The sequence below is a fragment of the Salarias fasciatus genome, chromosome 13, assembly GCF_902148845.1.
Source record: "Salarias fasciatus chromosome 13, fSalaFa1.1, whole genome shotgun sequence".
Classification (NCBI taxonomy): domain Eukaryota; kingdom Metazoa; phylum Chordata; class Actinopteri; order Blenniiformes; family Blenniidae; genus Salarias; species Salarias fasciatus.
In genome coordinates, this window is record NC_043757.1 from 24,709,235 (window position 1) to 24,730,356 (window position 21,122).

Below are 21,122 nucleotides of genomic sequence, written 5' to 3' on the forward strand. Positions count from 1 at the left end.
TACAGGATGGTGCAGAGTACACTATCAAGATAATGACAGAAAGAAAAAGTGGACTCCTGGTTTCACACGGACTGGAGCTGTGAGCCATCAGACAGTCGATAGAAACCAGTGGCGGCTGCTGGTCTTCCAAGGAGGGGAAGCTCATTTTCAGCACTATTGTCATATGTGACTGTTTATTTGTATGTAAATTCGACCCTCCATTCCTTTTCATGAAAATGATCTGTGACCCTGTCGTACCAACGAGGTGTCTTTTCCAGGGAGCTGCTGCTGGAGGCTAGAGTGCTGTGTGACCGCCTGAGTGTGAGTGTGAGTGACGGGGGAGAAGCTCTGCAGCTTCAGCTGCTGGTCGAGGACACAACCTGCAGAGTGACCGAAAAGAGTCGCCAAACACAACACTAGTCATTTTTCACAAACAGAAATTCTGAGGATCAGTAAAGCCTCCACATCAACTCAGAACAACAGAGTGAAAAACTTGAGAAGCGCTTAGGTGCAGCTTTTTACTTCAAGATCGCAGATTTGCTCATTTCGCTGTCAGTCAAGCTCCAGACAGCTCATCCAATCACCATGCAGAAGCCCAGCGTCCGGGCCAGCCCACTGCCCCACAGACCCCCAGAGACGTCCAGCGTCCGATGGGCGGGACAAAGCCCAGCATGATCCAATGACCGTCCAGTTTCACTGCAGTGGAACAACGCACTCTAGTTTCCCCACTGAATCAGTGGACTGTGGCGCTGTGAGGATGAGTGAGACAAAAAGCTGAGTCAGTTACCTGTGGTAAGTAGCTGATTCTGAACAAAAGAAGAATGTGTTGTAGCACATGAAATGAAATGCACACACAACATCAAATATTGGACCACTCATTTTTTGACATTTCAGGGGAAGCTGAGCTTCCCTTGCAGTCTGAGAGCAATCGCCACTGGTAGAAACTGTGCTACTGTAGACTGAAGCAGGAGAAGGAGGAGACTCAGGAGGAGGAGCTGGCTGACATGATGGACTGAAGGAAAATCAAACTGGTGAACAGGAGAGCAGGTGAGAGTGTAGCAAGACTGAGAACATCAGATCTGGGTACCAGTAGTCCCCTCATTGAACAGACAGCAAGAAAAATTGTCTTGCAGGATGAACTCATTGGCTGTTTGACAGCTGATAATTCTCTAAATTCCATTTTGGGTTCAGTGGATAGGTCAAGAACACTTCCACATATAGACAGGACAAGATGGGAAATCAAACCAACAACCTCCCAGTCAGGAGATGACCACCAACCAAGTCACAGTCACCCCAAGCTGTGATTTACTTTTCACCATGTCAACTCGACAACATCACAACGTTGAAGTTCCTTCTTGGTTTGGAGGATTTCAGATTGAACACGTGTTCTTAATAAATCAGTGTGTGTCGTCACAATCGGTGTTTCCACTCATGACAGCTTTCACTGGAGCCAACATCAGTTTGCAAATAATCCACAAGAGGACACAACAGAATGAAAAGTCCAGATCATTTCATGTCTGAAGAGTCTCTGAAGTGCTGCAGGAAACACTGAGTGTCAACACAGCAGGGGAACACTGGCTCCTTCTGGATGGTCCTGCTGCTTCACTGCATGCTGAATGGAGGCAACCCATCATGATAACAAACAACAGCTCCATCTTCTGCTGTGAAAAGTCCAAGCTGTTTCCTCTCATGTGTTATCTTGGAGCGCCCCCTGCTGGGAAACTAGCCACATGTTTCTAATATGCTGGAAAGTCATTAATCTGTGAGATATTGTGGAAATAATACAGTACAAGCTGTGAATGGATGTGAATCTGCATGCTGTATGTTCCTTCAATGCTTGCTGGAAAATAAAGCTGCCACAGTCATTTCTCTTTGAAACTGTGAATCTGTTTCTTCATTCAGCTTCTCTTCAGAGGTCACCGCAGTCCATCGTCTGCCTCCACCTCCCTGCTCCCCTGCCTCCACCACTGCTTCACCAACCATCTCCATGTCCTCCTTCACTCCATCCATGAAGCTTCTCTGAGGTCTTCCTCTGCAGAGAGGAAACGAACTCTTTCATGGTTCACTTTGTGTCCACATCTCCTCATTTCTGCACAGGATGTTTCCTGCTCAGGACTTTTTACTGAGCTCCTCTCCACAATCCTCAGCAGCTTCAGTGGTTTAAAACAAGAGCATCACTATTTCAGCTCTGTCACTGATCATACAGTCACATTCAGAGCTATTTTTCCCAGTGAGAAGCAAACAGAAATATATTTAAAGTTAAATCCAGGCATCATAAGTCTGATCCTAAACTTCCAGTTCACATTATTTTTAGCTTTAAGTTTTATTTCCTTTATAAATCTGAACAGTTTCTGTCAAAAAGGGAACAAAGCAGAAAGTTTTCCTGCATAGTCAGTCGTTAATCTCGCGTCCATGAAATTTCACAAGAAAACAACAGTTTTTATTGAGCTTTCAGTTAGTTTGGTTGTGTGTGTTTTAGCCGGGATGGGTTGAGTTTCTCAAATCAAAAACTCTCTTATGGTTTTTATTCAGACTCCAGATCAGCTTGAACACTGAGACTGAAACATTTCCCCAAAACACAAACAGTCCTGAAACAAACCAGAAGAAAAGAGGAAGTGAGGAAAGTCTTGTTTCCACAATGAATCAAACTGTTTTTATGAAAGGCTGCAGGAGGTTGACTTTCTTTTCTGTCTTTATGAAATATTAAAACTTCCCATTAATCTGCTGTGACTGAAAGAAAAGAGTCTCCAGTGAAAGCTCAGAGCCAGGAAATGAAAAAGTTGCAGAGCAGTGAGAGGAAGGAAGGAGGGGTCACTGTAGAAAGAGGAGGTCCTCTGTCTCCCTCCTCACATCAAACAGAAGTTCTTCAGACAAACCTCAGAGTTTGTGTTTCAGCGTCTTTCTCCTGAGTTCACCTGCAGTCCATCAAATCCAGGTGAGTCCAGCTGCTCTCATTCACACTGACTTTCAACAAGAACACTGCAGTCAGAGTCCAGCAGCTGCCAGGGAAAAGCAGAAAGTCCAGAGAAAATGAGCTTCTGGAGGTTTGAACAGGTGTTTATCAGTCCGAGTAAAACACAGAGAGATGGAATTACAGGAAATCCTGCTGTTACTGATTAAATGTGTTTGTGTTGCGCAGCTCGAATGAAATCGAAAGTGAAAGTTTCAGCTCAAATGAGAAAAACTAAAGTGATTCAGCAACTGTCAAAATGACCGGAATAAACTTAAAGTCGAAAAAGTAGAAAGTAGAAAATAGAAAAGTAGAAAAATAGACAAAGTATTTATAAAATAAGCTGGGTTTTCAAACCTGGGGCATGCGGGCCCGAACTTGTCCTTTAGATGACCTTATAAAGTGAAAAAGAGAGAAAACAAAACAAACAAACAAAAACCCCCCCCCAAAAAACCAGTTGCTTTTCCTCATGTGTCCACTGGGGGCGCACTGTTTAAGTCCAAGCAGAAATCAGAGCCCAACACTGAGAGCCAGAAGTGACCAGCAGGGGGCAGCAACACTCCCAGCCACAGATCAGAGAAAATCTGATCAACATCAAGAAAAGTGTCGAACAGTGGAAGTGCTGAAGAAGGAGGGCTGTTTGTATTTCTACATGGCTCCTGGGTTCACAGTGGAGCCTTCTGGGATCTGGCTGGGGCCGTCGCTCTTTATTGTTTAGTTTAATGACCTGATAAGCTTTTAAAACATTAAAGGTTTGTGATATTATTTCCTCTGCTCATTGTTTTTTTTCTTATGTATCCTTCTCTGATGTTTTTAGGTTTTATTTACAAAGTCGTGAATGATTTATGTCTCTCTCCGTCCAGCTTTTCTGTTTCTGTGGACATTTATCATCATCTTTATCCTGAGTGAGATTACTGTCTGTTGTGTTGTTTCTGTTGTGTTCACTCTCTGTCTTTTGTCCTCAGTGTGTGAAGATGTCTGCTGCCAGCAATCTGCTCTCTGAAGATCAGTTTCTGTGCTCCATCTGTCTGGAAGTGTTCACTGATCCAGTCTCCACACCATGTGGACACAACTTCTGCAACGAGTGCATCACTCAGCACTGGAACACCAACAACATCTGTGACTGTCCCCTGTGTAAAAAACAGTTCAGAACAAGACCTGAACTCAACGTCAACACTTTGTTCTCTGAGATGGTTTCTCAGTTCAGACGTGAAGCTGAACTCAAAGCCAGCAGCAGCTCAGAGCAACAAGCTGCCAAACCAGGAGAAGTTCCCTGTGACGTCTGCACTGGAACCAAAGTGAAGGCCCTCAAGTCCTGCCTGGTGTGCCTGGTCTCCTGCTGTCAGACTCATCTGGAGCCTCATCTGACAGTGTCAGTCCTGAAGAAACATCAGCTGATGGAGCCTGTGGAGAACCTGGAAGGCAGGATGTGTCTGAAGCACAATAAACCTCTGGAGCTGTTCTGTCAGAGAGAGCAGACATGTGTCTGCATGATGTGCACTGTTTTAGAGCACAAGACTCATGAGGTTGTTCCTCTGAGTGAAGAATGTGAAGGAAAGAAGAAGGAGCTGAGGAAGACAGAGGCTGAAATGCAGCAGATGATCCAGGAGAGACGAGTGAAGATCAAGGAGATCAGAGAGTGTGTGAAGAGGAGTAAAGCTGCTGCAGACAGAGAGAAAGCAGAAGGTGTTGAGGTGTTCACTGCTCTGAAGGAGTGTGTTGAGAGAGGCCTGAAGCAGCTGATGGAGAGGATGGAGGAGGAAGAGGAAGCCAGAGAGAAGCAGGCTGAAGGTCTCATCAGAGATCTGGAAGAGGAGATCTGTGAGCTGATGAAGAGGAGCTCAGAGGTGGAGCAGCTCTTCCTCTCTGAAGACCACCTCCACCTCCTCCAAGGCTTCTCCTCCCTGAAAGCTGCTCCACCCACCAAGGACTGGACAGAGGTCAGCGTCCGTCCATCATCATATGAGGGGACTGTGGTGAGAGCTGTGGCTCAGCTGGAGGAGACTCTCAGCAAAGAGATGAAGAAGCTGTTTGAGGCTGATCTGAAGAGGAAGCAGCAGTTTGCAGTGGATGTGACTCTTGATCCTGATACAGCTCATCCTAAACTCATCCTGTCTGATGATGGAAAACAAGTGAGTGATGGTGATGTGAGGAAGAATCTTCCAGACAACCCAGAAAGATTTGATGATGAACGTTTTGTTTTAGGAAAACAGAGTTTCTCTTCAGGTAAATTTTACTTTGAGGTTCAGGTTAAAGGAAAGACTGAATGGGCTTTAGGAGTGGCTCAAGATCCCACGAACATGAAGGGAGAGGGCACCTATGAAGGTGTCTGGGCGATAGGTTTGGAAAATGGAAATGAGTATTTAGCTGGTAAGGATGATACTGAGATTGATCTCTCTCTGAAGTGTGTTCCTGAGAAGGTGGGGGTGTTTGTGGATTATGAGGAGGGTCTGGTCTCTTTTTATGATGTAGCTGCTGCAGCTCTGATCTACTCCTTCACTGGCTGCTGCTTCACTGACAAACTCTTCCCATTCTTCAGTCCCTGTGATAATGATGATGGTGAAAACTCTGCTCCTCTGATCATCTGTCCTGTCAATCAAACTGTCTGATCTGTTTTTATCATTAAACATCACCAACAATGAATAAAGTGGTGAGAAAGTGACAGATTAACTGTGATTCATGGTGAACGATTCTCTGATTCCATTGAGCAGCAGTTTGTACCTAAAGAAACGTTCGTCTGACAGTTTGAACAACACAAGTAAAGCTGTGATGAGAAGAGGAAACACTGAGCAGTCAGAGTCAGTATCAACCTGTTTCCTCTGAGTCTGATTCATGGCAGAGCTCCTTCATGGTTGAAGACTCCATCAGGAGAGTTTTCATGTGTTTTTATGTCTTCATGAGCAGGAATCTTTCAGTCTGTGTGTCTTCAAGCTGCAGAGTCACAACATGAACATATTAGTTTTTCTCTCCAGCTTCAAGGTTTCTTCAAGGGGAAATTTAATGTTGAGATTTTATAATCCAGTTTAAGGCCTGATTCACACATACGCGGTCACTGCACGGCGCGGGCCAGACGCGGAGACGGCGCGGTCGCTGGAGCGGCGTGTTTAGGCGTCCCTTTCTCATCAGCGCGGTCTTCGTGAGTGGGTTGTCCGCGGCAATGGGCTACTAGTGTAATATGTTTGAAGTAGGGCTGAAATGATTCATCGAATAAATCGAATAATTTGATTATAAAAATGCTTCGAATTAAATTCTGTTGCTCCGAGGATTCGTTTATTAATTGTGTACAGTGAAACTACCGTGAAACCACTAGCGTGTAGCGCCCGGAACTAAAGCGCAGCATGTTTTTGCACGAGAGTGTAAGCCGCACAGACATGTTGGAGCAAGCAGATGGAGCACAGCGCGGTGGAACGGCGTGAGAAATGGAGCTGCGTCCACACCGCCAAATGCTTTCCGCGATTTTGCGTCAAAATACAATTGAAAACAAGGGGGAACGCGCTTTTCACCAGCGACGAGACGCGTCTGACGTGGCGTGTTGTCGCGATGCGTCCGACGCGTTTTCGCGGCGCGGCGTGGCGTTGAAGGGCAGAATGAAGAAAATGCTGGTGAAAAGGAGGAAGGACAACAAAGAAAACGCCAGAAAATATCAAAAGTTTGGAACAACTTTAAACGAAAAAAAGGGAAGAGCTCTGTCCAAAGTTTGCACTGCCAAGCGGAGCTGGCGTATTATAACAGCACCACGTCAGAAAAAAAAGTGACTGTATTCTGACATTGTTGTTTGCACTCCTTTGAATGCACTTTAAAATTTTAGGGCAACTGTCAGTTTATAAAGGTGAATGTGCTGTTTTGGACTCAGCCTGAGTATTATTATTTTTGTTTTTTGCACTAGACAGATGGCAAATTAATATCAATAGGAATTGTTTGATAATACAGAATATTGCCTGCCGTACTTGAAGTGTTCTTTAATAATCAGCTTTCATGTGCATTTTTTTTTATAATGAAGGTAAGGGCTTAACCCTCTCTCGGGTATTTTATTTATTTTTTATTTAAATAATTTGTGAATTTAAAGTGCAATGTTCATCCTCGCAATGAATGTTCTTGTGCAGTTTAATAAATGTTACTGCAAGCATTAATAGCAGTTCATTTTTTTTGTCCGTGGTGAGTTTTATGCTTGCCAAAATAAAATAAAAAGAAATGTTAAAAAAATTATATATATAGTCCGATTAATCGATTAATCGACCAAATGAATCGATAGATTAATCGATTACTAAAATAATCGATAGCTGCAGCCCTAGTTTGAAGTAATTCCAGAAGCGTTTCGGGAGCGAAAGGACGTTTATTCCCAAGAGCAGGCATCCAGAAACGTGCATCAGCATCGGCAGCATAGATTGTAAATAAAGGATCGGGAGTCAAAAACGCACAACACAATGCGGCTTCCATAGCTCCGGCATAGACCTATAGATATAGATCTCTAGATATATGTATCTAGACACGCGCGCTCCTCTCAACTGCGCCGAATAGTAAATTCAAACGGAACATATATCTGCATATATGACAACGAGGCCCTGTCTTCATTGTTTTCAATGGGACCCGCTCCAAGCCGCGCGGAAAAATAGACGGAGCAGAACACTGGAAAAGCCTCTTGTGAGACCAGTTTGTGAGCAGACATGAGCTCAATACATGCATAGGAAGCCCAGCTGACACGAGATGTGTGTATATGCCATTGGTTTCAACGGGACGCCGCACACAGCCCGCTCAAGTCCGCACAGAAAAATAGACTTGATCTCTATTTAGAATTCGCCGTGCAGATTTGAACAGGCCACGCGCGGGGCCCGCGCAAACACCGTGCAAACCCAGACAGATCCGCGCCGCACAGCCGCGTATGTGAATCAGGCCTAACACAATCTGTTGGAAGAAGTATAACAGCTGTCTGTGAGGATCCAAACAGAAAACTGTGTAAACTGTGTGATCATCCTGGTGTCATTTGTGCTGATTCTCCCTGTAAAAAGTGTTGAATGTTGGAATCATGGGCTTCAGTTGACGAATAAAAACTCCTTTGGATCATCTGGATTCCTCCTGAGTTCGCTTCTTGATTTTGACTCATTGGAAGCCATTTTTTGGGAACATGGATGTTAAAAGTATTTTGGGCTGAATCACACTTAATGCAGGTGGAGATTTTCTAAAAGGGTCAAGATTTTTGTGAAAAATCCAATCTGCAGCGTTCAAATAAAGAATAATACTAATTGATGGAAGCCATTCCAGTTTGCATTCACATGTCTCTGAAAATGAGAAGGAGTTATGTATGTTGTCAACAATTCTCTGATATGTTTATGAGAAATGTATTTAATATTATCTGTGATTGTTTATATATCCATGCAATGTTTGTTCCTCATATAAAGTTGAATAAAAAGACTTGAAAAAACACACTCATAGACTTGACTTTCTAAATGATTCCTTTAACAGAATTATTTTCATCTTGGGCTCAGCCATCAAATCACTCTCACCTGTGGACTTATTTTACTTGTGTCCCACACAATCCTTTTTTGTCCTGTCCAGTATTTGCAGCTGAGAAACTCCAGATGAACTCAGTAGAATGGAGCTCACTCACAGACTCACAGGTTTGAGGGCAAATCAGTTTATCAGTGTGTGAAGTTTAGCTTCTCTCCTTCTTCTCATCTTCTTGCTGGGACTGAGCCAGAAGAGGAGCTTCATCTTCATCACTCTCTGCTGATGGTTGATGTTATGCTTCCCTCTGCTGGCCACAGACAGGAACCACAACACTTAGACCAATTCTACTGAATGAAACTCCTGAACTCACAGCTCTGTTGAAGATCACGGTCATTTCTCATGGAGATGAAAACTGCCTGAGCTGCTGCCACATGACACTGAGCTGGTTCTCTCCTCCTCTCTCCTCTTTGTCTCTGTTCTGTTTGTTCACCAATCTGATTATTCCTATATCCCATCCTGAAGCAGCAGAACAACAGACTGACACAAAAGAGGCAGTGACTCAGAGCTGACAACTTTTCACTGAATCCCTCAAAGGTAACCAATAGAAGAAACCAACAGGAGAGGGTCTAAAGCCTCACTTCCACAGCTCAGTATGGGCCGATACAGTACGGTACAACGCAGGATTTCCTGTATTTCCAGTGAGTAAAGTTGTGGATAGTACCAAAGGTACCACAGCCACCCATCACCATTGTTCAGAACTCTGAGGTACCTGGCACATGGCTACGGATCCCAAAGGGAGGAGCGACCACACTGCTGTCCACTGATGGATCAGTGACGATCGTCATTTTCGATAAGTCCACCATGTTTAAAGGCTCACGGCTTTGCTTGGACTCCTGAGCAGCGCTGCACAAAATGTAACGGTGTGTTTCCACCAGACGCGATGCGAATTTTTCTTGCGATGAGATTACATACAAAGTCAATGTAATGACGCGATTGTCGCTCAACCTCGAGCGGCGGGCGCCTGGCGGCGAGCATTTCCAGCGAAAAATCCGCGTGCCCGTCGACTTGCACTGCCACTTGGCCCCGCCCGCCGATCGCCGCCCGAAGCCCGCCGCTTCACCGCTCCACGCTTGTCGCTCGAGTTGAAATAATAGGTGCGTTCACGATGGCAAAGCCAGAGGTAGGCGGAGCTAGACGAAGCAGACGGCGCAGCCGTGGGGCGGAGTTATAAGTCTGCCTCCAACTCGGACAACCCTATGTTCTCCATGTTTGTGTTTCTCATGACTCCACTGTGGGAGGTGTTTACAGGTCCGGCGTCCGGGGTGGCAATGCCCTCCCGCCTGTGCCTCCTTGCCCCCCCTGGCTGTCAGAGAATTGTGTTTTTCTTATTAAAAACAAAAGAATTCACAATTTATTTTGTGTGTCACATCGTGTTAATTCATATTCAGTTAACTGAAATAAATAAAATTTAAAAAAACAAAATAATTTTAAGTTACGTTTTGGCTTCTGTCATGTGAAGCGTGCCTGCTGCTGCAAGTGCGACCAGGTGTCAAGGGGGGGCAGACTGCCTCGCCCCCTCAGTCCAAAAAATTAATAAATAAAGTTTTCAGTCTATTTTGTGCTTAAAAAACAACAGCAAACTCCACTGGCTTGGTCAGATCAATATGAAGTGTTGTGCTATTCAAAATTCAAAAAAAAAAAAAAAAAAAAAAAAGTGGAGACTCCAGCTCTACCAAAGGTGAGAGCTGGTTATTTTATCATTTGTTTTATTACTATTTGTGCTTTTTAGCAATGTGATTAATGATCATACGTTGTTGGACATGGGAGAACAGCGCCTCTGATCTGTGGATTCTGTTTTTGTGTTGCTACGTTATGGTGCGTTCACACCGGACGCGTCGCAAGCGTCGTGAGCGGCGCTTTTCTATGCAAAGTCTATGGTGGACGAGCGTCGTAGAGCGGCGGGCGGCGGGGCGGCGCATCAGGAGAATCAGGAGCGTCATGAGCGTCGCTTTTCGAGCGGTCCCCAGCGTCAAGAGCGTCGTGAGCGTCGCTTTTTGAGAGTTGGGAAAACTGAACTTTCGACGCGCTGCCGCTGAGCGTCAACCAATCAGAGACGATCCCTCCGGTGCTACGTCACTACGAGTGATCCGAGCACCGATGCGGGCCGGCCAGTGTTGCTAACTTGACGACTTTCTCGCTAAATCTGGCGACTTTCCAAAGCCTCTTGGCGACGTTTTTTTGTCAAAAGCAACTAGCGACAAATCTAGCAACCTTCTCTGGTGCTGTGGAGACGTGACAGGACGTCTCGTTGCTGTCGTCAATGAGCAGCGGGTGCTGCGTGAGCCCCTCCCCCGTCCCAAAGCGCTCACAAGCGGTCAGTCTCAGCAGCGCTCCCCGCTGCAATCAGAGCAGAGAGGAGCAGAGCAGACAATAGCGACTTTTCCGACGACGACGCGGTCTAGCTTTATTTAACAAATAAAGCCAAGCCGCTCTCCTGATGCGATCCGCCATAGCTGGAAACAGAAATCAGCCTCCAGCGCGCCAATTAACTGACGTGCGTCGCGAGCTTCGCGAGCTTTGTGACCAGCTGGTGTCAAGCGTCGTGTTTAAAGCGTCACAAGCGTCAGCTTCGAGGCGTCCCAAGCGTCGACGACGCCCGCGACGCGTCCGGTGTGAATGCACCATTACTTTTTCGCCACCTTTGCGCTACCCCCCCCCCCCTTTTTTTTTTGTAGCCGCCGCCCCCCCTCCCCCCTCTACACTGGACTGGAGCTGGGACTGGGTGTTTATTTATGCAAATAAAGCGTGTTGTCATCAAACTGATGACGAGTGGGCTCGGGTCCAATCCCCTGCCTGTATGAACCAGAGGGGTGGGCCAGGGAGCCGGGGTGAGTTGCTCTCCAGTAGCTCACGCGGCTACCTCTGTCACCGATCTCGTTTGGGTCTCGCGAGTTTTCGATGCCCTACGTACGTCCTACGTATCAGTGACGCCGGGCCAAATCTGGGCGGGGCGGCTCAAAAGTCTTAAAGTTCTGCCTCTGGCTTTCTCATGTCGAACGCACCTAATTGAACTTTTCAAGCGAATTCGCGCCAGGACAGCCTATCAGCGTGGAGATCATCGCAAACGTGCTGACGTAGGGCAGCAGGGCTCGGACCACACAGAACAGTGGGCGTGATGCCAAGGCGAGCGGCTTGCGGCGAGGGATGTGCGCGATCTCACTTGTTCACCGCTTCTGGTGGAAACACAGCGTCATCCTGAAGCTGCGCTGGAACCGGCTGTCCAGGCGCAGCTCCTGCAGAAGACGGTGGAACTCACTGAGCTCAGACCGCCTCCGCAGGGCAGCATGATCCAGAAGCGATGCCGGCGCCTCGGCCGCAGCCGGAGCTGACTTCCCCATGCCGTACAGAGCAGCGATGGTGGTGGGCGGAGCATCTCAGTCTCAGTCTCAATTTGTAAAAGCACTTCTCATATTCATAAAAACGACGCAAAGTGCTGAACAGTAAAAACAGTCATAAAAACAAAAAAGAACAAAAACCGCACCATCGATCAGTATGTGCGCGCGCGCGCACACACACACACACACACCCACACACCCACACACCCACACACACACAGACAGCCGGGTACACACAGGACTGTGGGACAAACAGAAGAATCCTGTCCACTGCTGCTGTGCAGGAGACGGTGATGAGGAGGCTGTGATGTTTCTGCAGGATGTTTTGTTTTACATATTTGTACCAGCGTGACGCGTCGTGCGAATGAATTCACACACCAGCAATAAAACTGATGCGTCTAGCGCGGCACGGTGTCATTTGTTGTGCGAATGCAGTCGCATTAAACGTGTCCAGCTGGAGTGGGACCGACCTGGTGTTTCCCGTGATGTACTGATGTGAACGTACCTGCCATGTTACAAGGGCATTCACAGCCTCACCTACATTTTAAAGGAACTCTCTGGTGGCGGTCTGGGTCTGGGTACGGCGTGCCATACCGTACCACGCTGTGCCATACTTTGCTATAGAAACGATTGTTCAAAATATAATCATGAAGAGATGAGAACATGATGTGACCTGCTATATTTCCCACCTCCCAAAAAGAGACATCTGGTGACAAAAGACCGAAGCAAGGAATGATGGGACAAAGTTACCAAACGTTGGGTGAACCGATGTCACGGGAATGGACGTAGCGCTCCGACTGGAGGAAGGAACCTGATGTGCCGTTTACATGGACCATGATCAGATCAAAAACTAGACTCCACCACTCTCAATGATCTGATCAGAATTTCAATTTGATGGTGCAAATATAATCAGATTAAAGTGTTTATATGGTTCAAGTTTAATCAGAGCTTCATTTACTCAGATTACTTGTGGTCCACAGCTACTGTGACAGGCAAGACAGAAATGTGCACTGTGACAAAAAATAGCGGCCTCACAAAGACACGGGTTCATTCATTCATTCATTCATTTGTGACAAATGAGAGAGAGATTTAGTGTTGGTGTATAGTGCTTGACCACTGTTAAGTCGAGGCTATACATCCAAGGCCCAGATAACGCCACCCTGGGAGTCACACAATTCCCATTCATTCATTCATTCATTCATTCATTCATTCATTCATTCATTTTCTGAGCTTTTTATCCTATAACAGGTTGTGCAGCGCTGCAGCCAATCTCAGCAACTTGTGGGCAAAGGCAGGCTCCGATTCTCGTCAGGCCGTTGCAACAAATGACTGCAGTATTCTGTGAAAAACACCAGGAATTTTAAAGAGATCGCTCAATAGTCTGAAAAACAATGAAAAGCTGACATTTTTTCATGAATTTATGGAATTTAGACAAGACTAAATTCATGCTGTTCTCAAACAACAGTGTGTCTGCCTCTTTACCCTGAACAACAGTCTGATTGTGATTAATAAAAACTTGAGCTGAAGCTCAAATTTATCATCTTTTGATGATGTGACTGAAATGATTTTTCTTTTTCAGACATAAAACATGTTTTTCTTTTTTTACTCGGAAACAGTGTGTTGTTGCCGCCTTTCTCCTTCTTTTGCGTGGATATTGGATACATAAATCCTCCGTCACATTTACTGATTTGATTTGATTCAGCTTAATAAGGAAACATAAGATTTATAACTGAAGGTCAACAACTTACCAATCATTGTACTTTGCTCTTCTTTGTTAACTGTGTTATTATGCAGACATTTACATGAGTAAAACCTTATCAATAATAACATGCTACTTCTGTCACATGTCACATCATGTAATGATGTGCAAGTTTGTGTTTTAATACGTCTCTTTTGAAAATGACAGTTTGTGTCTCACTGAGATTACCCAGGTGAATAAAGGTGGAATTAAAGAAATAAATCTAAAAATCCCCAGATACTCTAGACAGGATGTGAGAATTTGTATTTGTTGGAGAGCTGTATATTTAAAATAATAATAATTTTTAATGTGAAAAAGATAAAAATCCTAAAGGTTCCTGGATTCAGCAGTTCTGATTTAAGGAATTTCTTTTGTCCCACGACTGTTTTTCTCTCTGTAGAATTCAAGTGTCATCAAAGACAGAAGAATTTCTCATGAAGTAATTTTAATTCTGCTGTCTCCAGTCAGTTTGTCCCTTTGATGTGGGTGATTTAATCCCTCCAATCGAAACTCTAATCCAGACCGTCTCTCCTCATTCAGGCAGGAAATGACCGGGGTGCAGGTTGACCAGCATCCACTCAGAAAAAGCGCTGAGCAGGTCATTTACACAATGGTCCAGTGGTAAATGGTCTTCACTGCAGTTCTACATTCATGGAGAACGTGGAATGGAAGATGTTCACCCTCCATTGAGAGAAGGTTTCACATTTACATTAGTTCACCTGGTATCATCAAATACATGTTTCTTTCTATTTCCTCCCTTGGGAACTCTGGCAGGGTCGAGTACAAATTCAGGTTTATTTTGTTTTTGTGATGATTTGAATTAGAATGGAACCACTTTGTGTTTGTCTGTGTCATGAAAGAAAACTAGGAAATACTCTGTGTGTGTATGTTCATGTGTGTGGCATTCAATAGGCTATACTCTGTGTATTAAGTTGATAGTTTATGTATTTCACACAATGTACCTTGTGATAGTATTAAGTCGATACTTCAGCACCATGGACAGCATGACATTAACTCTATTTGTCCCTCATTTATCAGTCCTGCATGGAAAAGATTTATCTTTTGATCGTACCCACGAGTGATTTATGAACCATTCATATCTGACCCGTCTCAGCAGGGGAATGATCAAGTCTTGATGAATACAGCGGCTGAAATCGATCTTGCTTACTAAACTTTGTCTCCTCTGTTTGATTTGAGCAACCACTGCGCTTTGGGTTTTTCAAATATATCAACACACCAAACATGGAACTGATCATCTGGTCTCTCAACGCAATTGATACGATCATCGCAACGAAGAGCAAACCTGTGGGAGAACCTGCTCAGACGGGTCTTGGGCAGCTGGGTATGTGACTGACGCCTGGGGGAAGTGGAATCTGTGCCTGTCCTTTGCCTTTGTCTCTTTCAGCTGAGTCCCCATCAACTGCAGCGTCCTCCACAGCTGATCCTGAGGCAGCTCCAGGCCTCGCTCTTCCTACGACGCCCCCCTGCTACTCTGGTCCCTCTGGGATGAGGACAAACCACAGCCAGAGCAGCTACTTTCATGAAGGATGAGACAAGAAAAACACAATAAATGATTTAGACATGCAGAACTGAGATGTTTAATGTTTAATAAAAAAAATGTTTCCACAGTCTTAGAGTTGACAGCTGGCTGGATACTTCAAGGTTACTTCCCAATGATCACCATGCTGGTTGTTAATACTCTGAGGGCATGTTGGAGGAAAATACTGAAATGAAAACAGAAAAGAAAAGCTGGCCTTTGGCTGCAGTCACTGATAATGAGGTCAGGTTTTCATGCTTTAACAAACAAGATGATAAAGCTGCTCCTTCAGTGTTTCAGGTATTAAAAGGTTTTCAGAGTGTGACAAGTCTTTCTCAATTGTTTGGATTTCACGCTTATTTACACATGATTCTTCTCCTTCCCTTCACCATCATTCTTTTCTTTCTTTCCCATTGTCTACATTCTATAATTTTCATTACTTTTGTGTTGATAATTCCCACTCTCGTCCTCTTTTTCCTCCCCCAAACGTTTTCCTAACTCGTCTGAGCTTCAGTCCCTTTTGTCCCATCGTTCTTCTCAGCTGTTCCTCCCACTGCAGTTTCTCATGTCTCCAAAGCTGCCTTGCTGTTCTCTCTGGCTCCCCCTACAGGCGCTTCTACATCATTACAGCACAGACACTGATTTCTGTCACAGAGCAACCTGGACTGCAACAAGCTGCCTTCTCCACAGATAATGTCAAGAAAACAGCAGAGATTAAAACAGGAATGGTGAAATAATGAGCAATGGAGAAGTGTGTTTGTTTTTGGAGCAATTTTTTCCCCACAGAAAGGGAGAAAATACATTGCGATGGGTTTCAAGAAGTGAAATATGTTTGGTTGAAATATGTTGGTTAAGTTATTTTTCATGTTTTTGCAGTAATACATGCTTAAAGAGTGTTTCTGGAGTCTGTGCAGCCTTCAGCTCTCTGATTCTGAGGAGCTGAACAACACTGTTCCAGGATTCTGATAGAGCTCGAGTGTAAAACCTCACATTTTGCTTTTCACAAGTTTTTTGCACGGAATGGGGTCCATCAGTAAGAAAAAGGCAGGAAACTGCTTCTCACTTGATATTTTACCCTTTTTCTGGGACATTTATTGCCAATAATATGGAGTGAAAACCTCATTTCAATGTGTAATTGAGAAATAATCAAATGTATTACGACATTATTTTACTCAAATGTCAGGTTAATCTGCTCTGATTGAAAGAAAGAGTCTCCAGTGAAACGATCTACTTCCAGTTGATGGGGAAGCTCATGATTGGGCTGCAGGCCTTCAGAATCACTATTAGAATCTTCATTATTCTGTGAGAGCCACTGCAGTGCAGTGATTGTTTGAAACAGTGGACCCCCCCCCCCCCCCCCACCCCACCCCCCCATTTTGATTGACACCCCTATATTTTGTTTATATTTTGTTGTTTGAGTTTCTGTATATTTACTTGGTTAATTGTGAAATTTTGATTTGTATGCACTTGTGATAGCACCACATAGAAACGGGTTTGGTTACTAAGCGGGTTAAGTGAACAGGCACTTTTTGGGGCAGCTAAAGCACCAGCAGGGGTCCTCAGGACACACGTTGCTCAGGGTAGCTGTTGCTGGTGTTTGAATGGCGATGCTCAAAAAGATGTTCTGTACTTTTCAGGTGAGTGGTGAAATTGAGTGATTTACAGTGCACGGTGATGAATGTATGTGTGTGACTGTAAGAGAAGATGCCATCAGAATCCGACAGTAATTGTTGTGTAAAGTGTACAATATGGACCCGCGATGGTACGGCTCGTGTGAAAGGTTCAGAATGAATGGCCACTGGCAGCCGACATATTGAAGTGTGTGCTGATCAAGTGTGTGAGTGTGTGAAACTGGATAAAATAGATGTAAAGATGGTTAAAATCCAATATTAAGTGCTATTTAGGACACACGTTGCTCAGGGTAGCTGTTGCTGGTGTTTGAATGGCGATGCTCAAAAAGATGTTCTGTATGTTTCAGATGTGATTAAACACCGTATTTCGAACCCCCTCCCTGCATGCCTGGACATTTTGAATATGTCTGCACGGGTGTGCAACAAATATTGGTGGCCTGTACGGGGATAATTAACGCCGTTCGCCGTGGCAGCGTTCCAGGAGAGGGTCGCTGGAGATCGTCGTGACAAGAAGCGACCACTAGAGGGCAGCAACGTTACACACAATGGACTTGGAGGAGTTGGCAGAGGTCTTGTCCCAAATACTTTGGCATCTGAACCTGGCTCAGCTCAAAGAGGTCTGTGGTAAAGCTAAGACCCCACCTGGAAATGTTGCTACAAAACGGGCGTTAATTCGGTTAATCACTGAATCAGTGGATCGTGTGATAAATGATGAAGAGGAAGATGTTGCCGTATATCATCTGAACAGTTTGTTACAATTCATTGAGCAAATTAATGAGAATGCAGATGAAGTTCATGGAGAACAACCAAAGGAGATCTCACCTTCAGGTAGCCATGAGAGCACAGACCCGCAAAGTTTGGAGGAAAAGTATGCACAGCTTCAACTTCGTAGCCAAGCCCTACAGGACGAAGTGAAGAGGCTGAATGACAGAGTGAACCATGGGTCGGCAAACCGAGCGCCAACTTCACAAGAGATGCTGTCTACTGCTGTGAACAGACTACCAGAGGTGACCTTGCGGAGAGATTTCAAGATTTGTGGTCAGATTGGGGAGAGAGGTCAGAAGGACAAACTGTCATACACAAACCTAATGCACCAGATAGATCGAGGTCTGTGTAAGGGACACAGTGAAGATGAGGTTATCGAAGCAGTGGTAAAGTCAATCATGCCAGGGTTGAGTCTTCGTGACATGCTTGAGATTAAAAGTGATCTGACGCTTTCCCAGCTGAAGACGATTTTAAAGGGGCACTTCAAAGAAGACAGTTCGATTGACTTATACCACAGACTAGTCAACATAACCCAAGTAGAGCCATATGAAATCCGTGTTAACGGAATCGCGGACGGAATCGCGGAAATGGCCAATAAAAACGGAATTGGAATAAAACGCGGAATATTGCGGAATTCGTCCTAATCTGGTCTGAAATTCAGTTTTCGGGAGAAAATGGAACCTTATAGTGCAAAGCAAACATGCCGGGGGGACCGCCCGAGCTGCTGCAACGTGTACGTCACTTCCACAGCGCTGCTAACATGCTAAAGCTGCGTTCACAACGCCAAATGCTTTCCGCAATTTTGCGTCAAAATACAATTGAAAACAAATGTGAACGCGCGTTCCAGCCACGACGAGACGCGACGCAACAACACGATGTCCAAGCGAGCTGCTCCCTCCCCTCTCACACATTCAAGAAAGTTATGAAACTCCACGCTAAGCGCTAAATACAGAGCAGAACAGTATACGGACTTTTATGCCTCAGGGGAAAAGCTTTTTTCGTAAATGCTGTCAACGTACTGTGGACTGGACTCGCAAGGACGCATGCGACTAATTGAAAATTATTTCTTTGTTGCAGGACTTTAAACATTAAATCGACTGTTATATCCTATTAAATTGTGGACATTTATTCATTTCCACTTACCAGACACCTTTTTTTACGGTCAAAATGAGCATAAAAAACAAAATACCAAATTCAGAAATATTAAAACGGAAAAAACGGAATTTGGGAAAAAATAAAACGGAATTGGGGAAAAAATAAAACGGATTTCATATACCTCTACCCAAGACAGCCGTGAATCCCCTCAAAACTTCCTTTTCCGAGCCATCGAGTTGAAAGAGAGGCTTTTACTGGCATCAAGAGGAGTAGATTCAGATGAACAGTACAGTGTTGAATTGATTCAAAAGAAATTCTTAAGGTCAGTCAGTACCGGACTGTTAAATGACAATATCAAGTTTCAGCTCAAACCTTATCTTGATGACCGGAGAGTGACAGATGAGCTACTCATTGAGAAGATGAATGAAGCAGCAAGTGTTGAGACAGAGAGACAGAACAAGCAAAGAAAGAACATAACCAATAAAGTCCCAAAAGTAACTGAGTTACATACAGAAATGCAGATGAAAAGTCAGGGACTGGGTTCTGCTGAAGCAAGGTTTGAGATTCAGGAACAGTCAGCAGAGGCGGTTAAGTCTAAAGCGCGGAAAGCACCAGTTCCCCCAAGCCCAAAGGATTCAGACCTTTATGAAGCAGTGAGGCTGTTACGAGAAGAAATGGCAGAAATCAGAAAATGTGTAACAAATCCTTCACTGTTGAACCGCCAGTTAAGACCAAGAAGTAGAAAAGGCTCTAAGGAATGTGAAGAGCAGGGCACAGGGGATCAATGCGAGCATTGTTTCAAGTGTGGGAAATCAGGACACTTCTCAAGGGGTTGCAGGGGACTGAACAGGTTTGCAGGCAAGACAGAAAACAACGCAAATGCGAGTGTCAACACTGTTGCACCCCCAAAATTAATAACCCAAACTCAGAAGAACAATGATGAAAAGGTGCACAAGCTTGTCTGTGATCGAATTCGGCAACTTGAGCGAGAGGAAGATGGGAAAATACAACAGACTGTGGACGCCATGTATGCAAGCCATCTCTCCCTACGTCGCCAAGCCAAGCTGAAAGCTCTCATTGGGAAGAAGTGCATAGTTGACTGTTTTTTCGATGATGTACCAACACAAGCACTGTGGGACACAGGCTCACAAGTTACCATCATCAACGAAAGCTGGAGAAGATCTTGTCTCCCACACACCCGCTTGAGAAGTACACAGGAATTTCTGGATGAAAATGAGACTTTGGTTGGACATGCAGCAAATCAGACACCCATCCCCTTCATAGGCTGGGTTGAACTGAAATTCAAACTGGGCTCAAGTAAAAACCAACAGTCACAAATGCTGGTGCCAGTGCTTGTGTCAGAGGAGCCTGGGGTAGCAGAACCTCCAATCATTGGATATAATGTGATTGAGCAACTGGTGATGGATGGAACGGAGCAACACCCAGAGATTACAAAAACTGTGGTAAGAGAAGCTTTCAGTATTGACTGTAAAAAAAGCTAATGTGTTGATTCACCTGATGCAGAGCAGTGACAACAATGAGGAAGAAGGTGTGGTGAAAGTTGGCAGATCAAAGACCATTGTTCCAGCAGGACAGACCAAGGAGGTGAAATGTAATGTAAGAACAGGTCCCCTCGCTGCTAAACAAGAGGTCCTGTTTGTCCCTGATCAGATTCCACGGTGGCCAGATGGTTTAAATGTTGGTGAAGCTGTTACCTGTCTTTCAAAAGGAAACTGGTCTAAAGTAGCCATCCCGGTCATCAATGACAGCCGCCGTGACATCATCCTTCCCCCTCGGACAGTGTTGGGTCAGCTGCAGCAGGTGAGAGCTGTCTACCCAGCCCAGGTCAAACCTGCCAATGTCAGTGAGGATGAAGCACAGACAACAAGCACTCCTGGAAATACGGTCAGTACAGCTACCACACTTCAGAAGCAGATGATGACACACAGACAGTTAGACCACAAGAAACCTGAACAATGGGATCCTCCAGTGTCAGTTGATCACCTTACCCCAGATAAACAGGCACAAGTCAGACAGATCTTGCGTGAAGAATGTGGAGCATTTTCAAAAGATGAGAATGATGTGGGATGTGTCCCGTCACTACAGTTAAAGATCAGGTTGAGTGACACAACACCAGTACGACGCACCTACACCTCAGTACCAAAACCACTCCACAAAGAGGTGAAGGAGTATTTGGAGGACTTGTTAAATAAAGGATGGATTCAGAAGTCCAGGTCATCCTACTCCTCACCAATTGTTTGTGTGCGCAAGAAGGATGGGAGTTTGCGATTGTGCGTGGACTATCGGGAGCTCAATCGAAAATCAATCCCAGACCGCCACCCCATCCCTCGTGTGCAGGATGCATTGAACAGTCTGAGTGGTAGTGCCTGGTTCTCTGTACTGGATCAAGGGAAGGCGTATCACCAGGGTTTTCTGGAGGAGAGCAGTAGACCACTCACAGCTTTTATAACACCGTGGGGTCTGTATGAGTGGGTGAGAATCCCCTTTGGCCTGTCCTCAGCTCCTGCAGAGTTCCAGCGCAGTATGGAGGAGTGCGTGGCTGGTCTCCGGGATGAAGCCTCCCAGC

General features: G+C 45.0%; 1 protein-coding gene across 1 annotated transcript; it reads left to right on the forward strand.

Moving 5' to 3' along the window:
• The first annotated feature begins 2,776 nt into the window (after positions 1–2,776).
• Positions 2,777–8,298, forward strand: LOC115399902 (E3 ubiquitin-protein ligase TRIM21-like). Its single transcript, XM_030107582.1, has 2 exons — positions 2,777–2,914; positions 3,895–8,298. The coding sequence occupies exon 2, from the start codon at positions 3,904–3,906 to the stop codon at positions 5,536–5,538; it is 1,635 nt and encodes a 544-aa protein (XP_029963442.1). The 5' UTR covers positions 2,777–2,914; positions 3,895–3,903; the 3' UTR covers positions 5,539–8,298.
• Positions 8,299–21,122: the final 12,824 nt, after the last annotated feature.

Bases quoted from the DNA above. Each gene is read 5' to 3' on its own strand.
- LOC115399902 (XM_030107582.1), top strand. From the start codon at position 3,904: ATGTCTGCTGCCAGCAATCTGCTCTCTGAAGATCAGTTTCTGTGCTCC.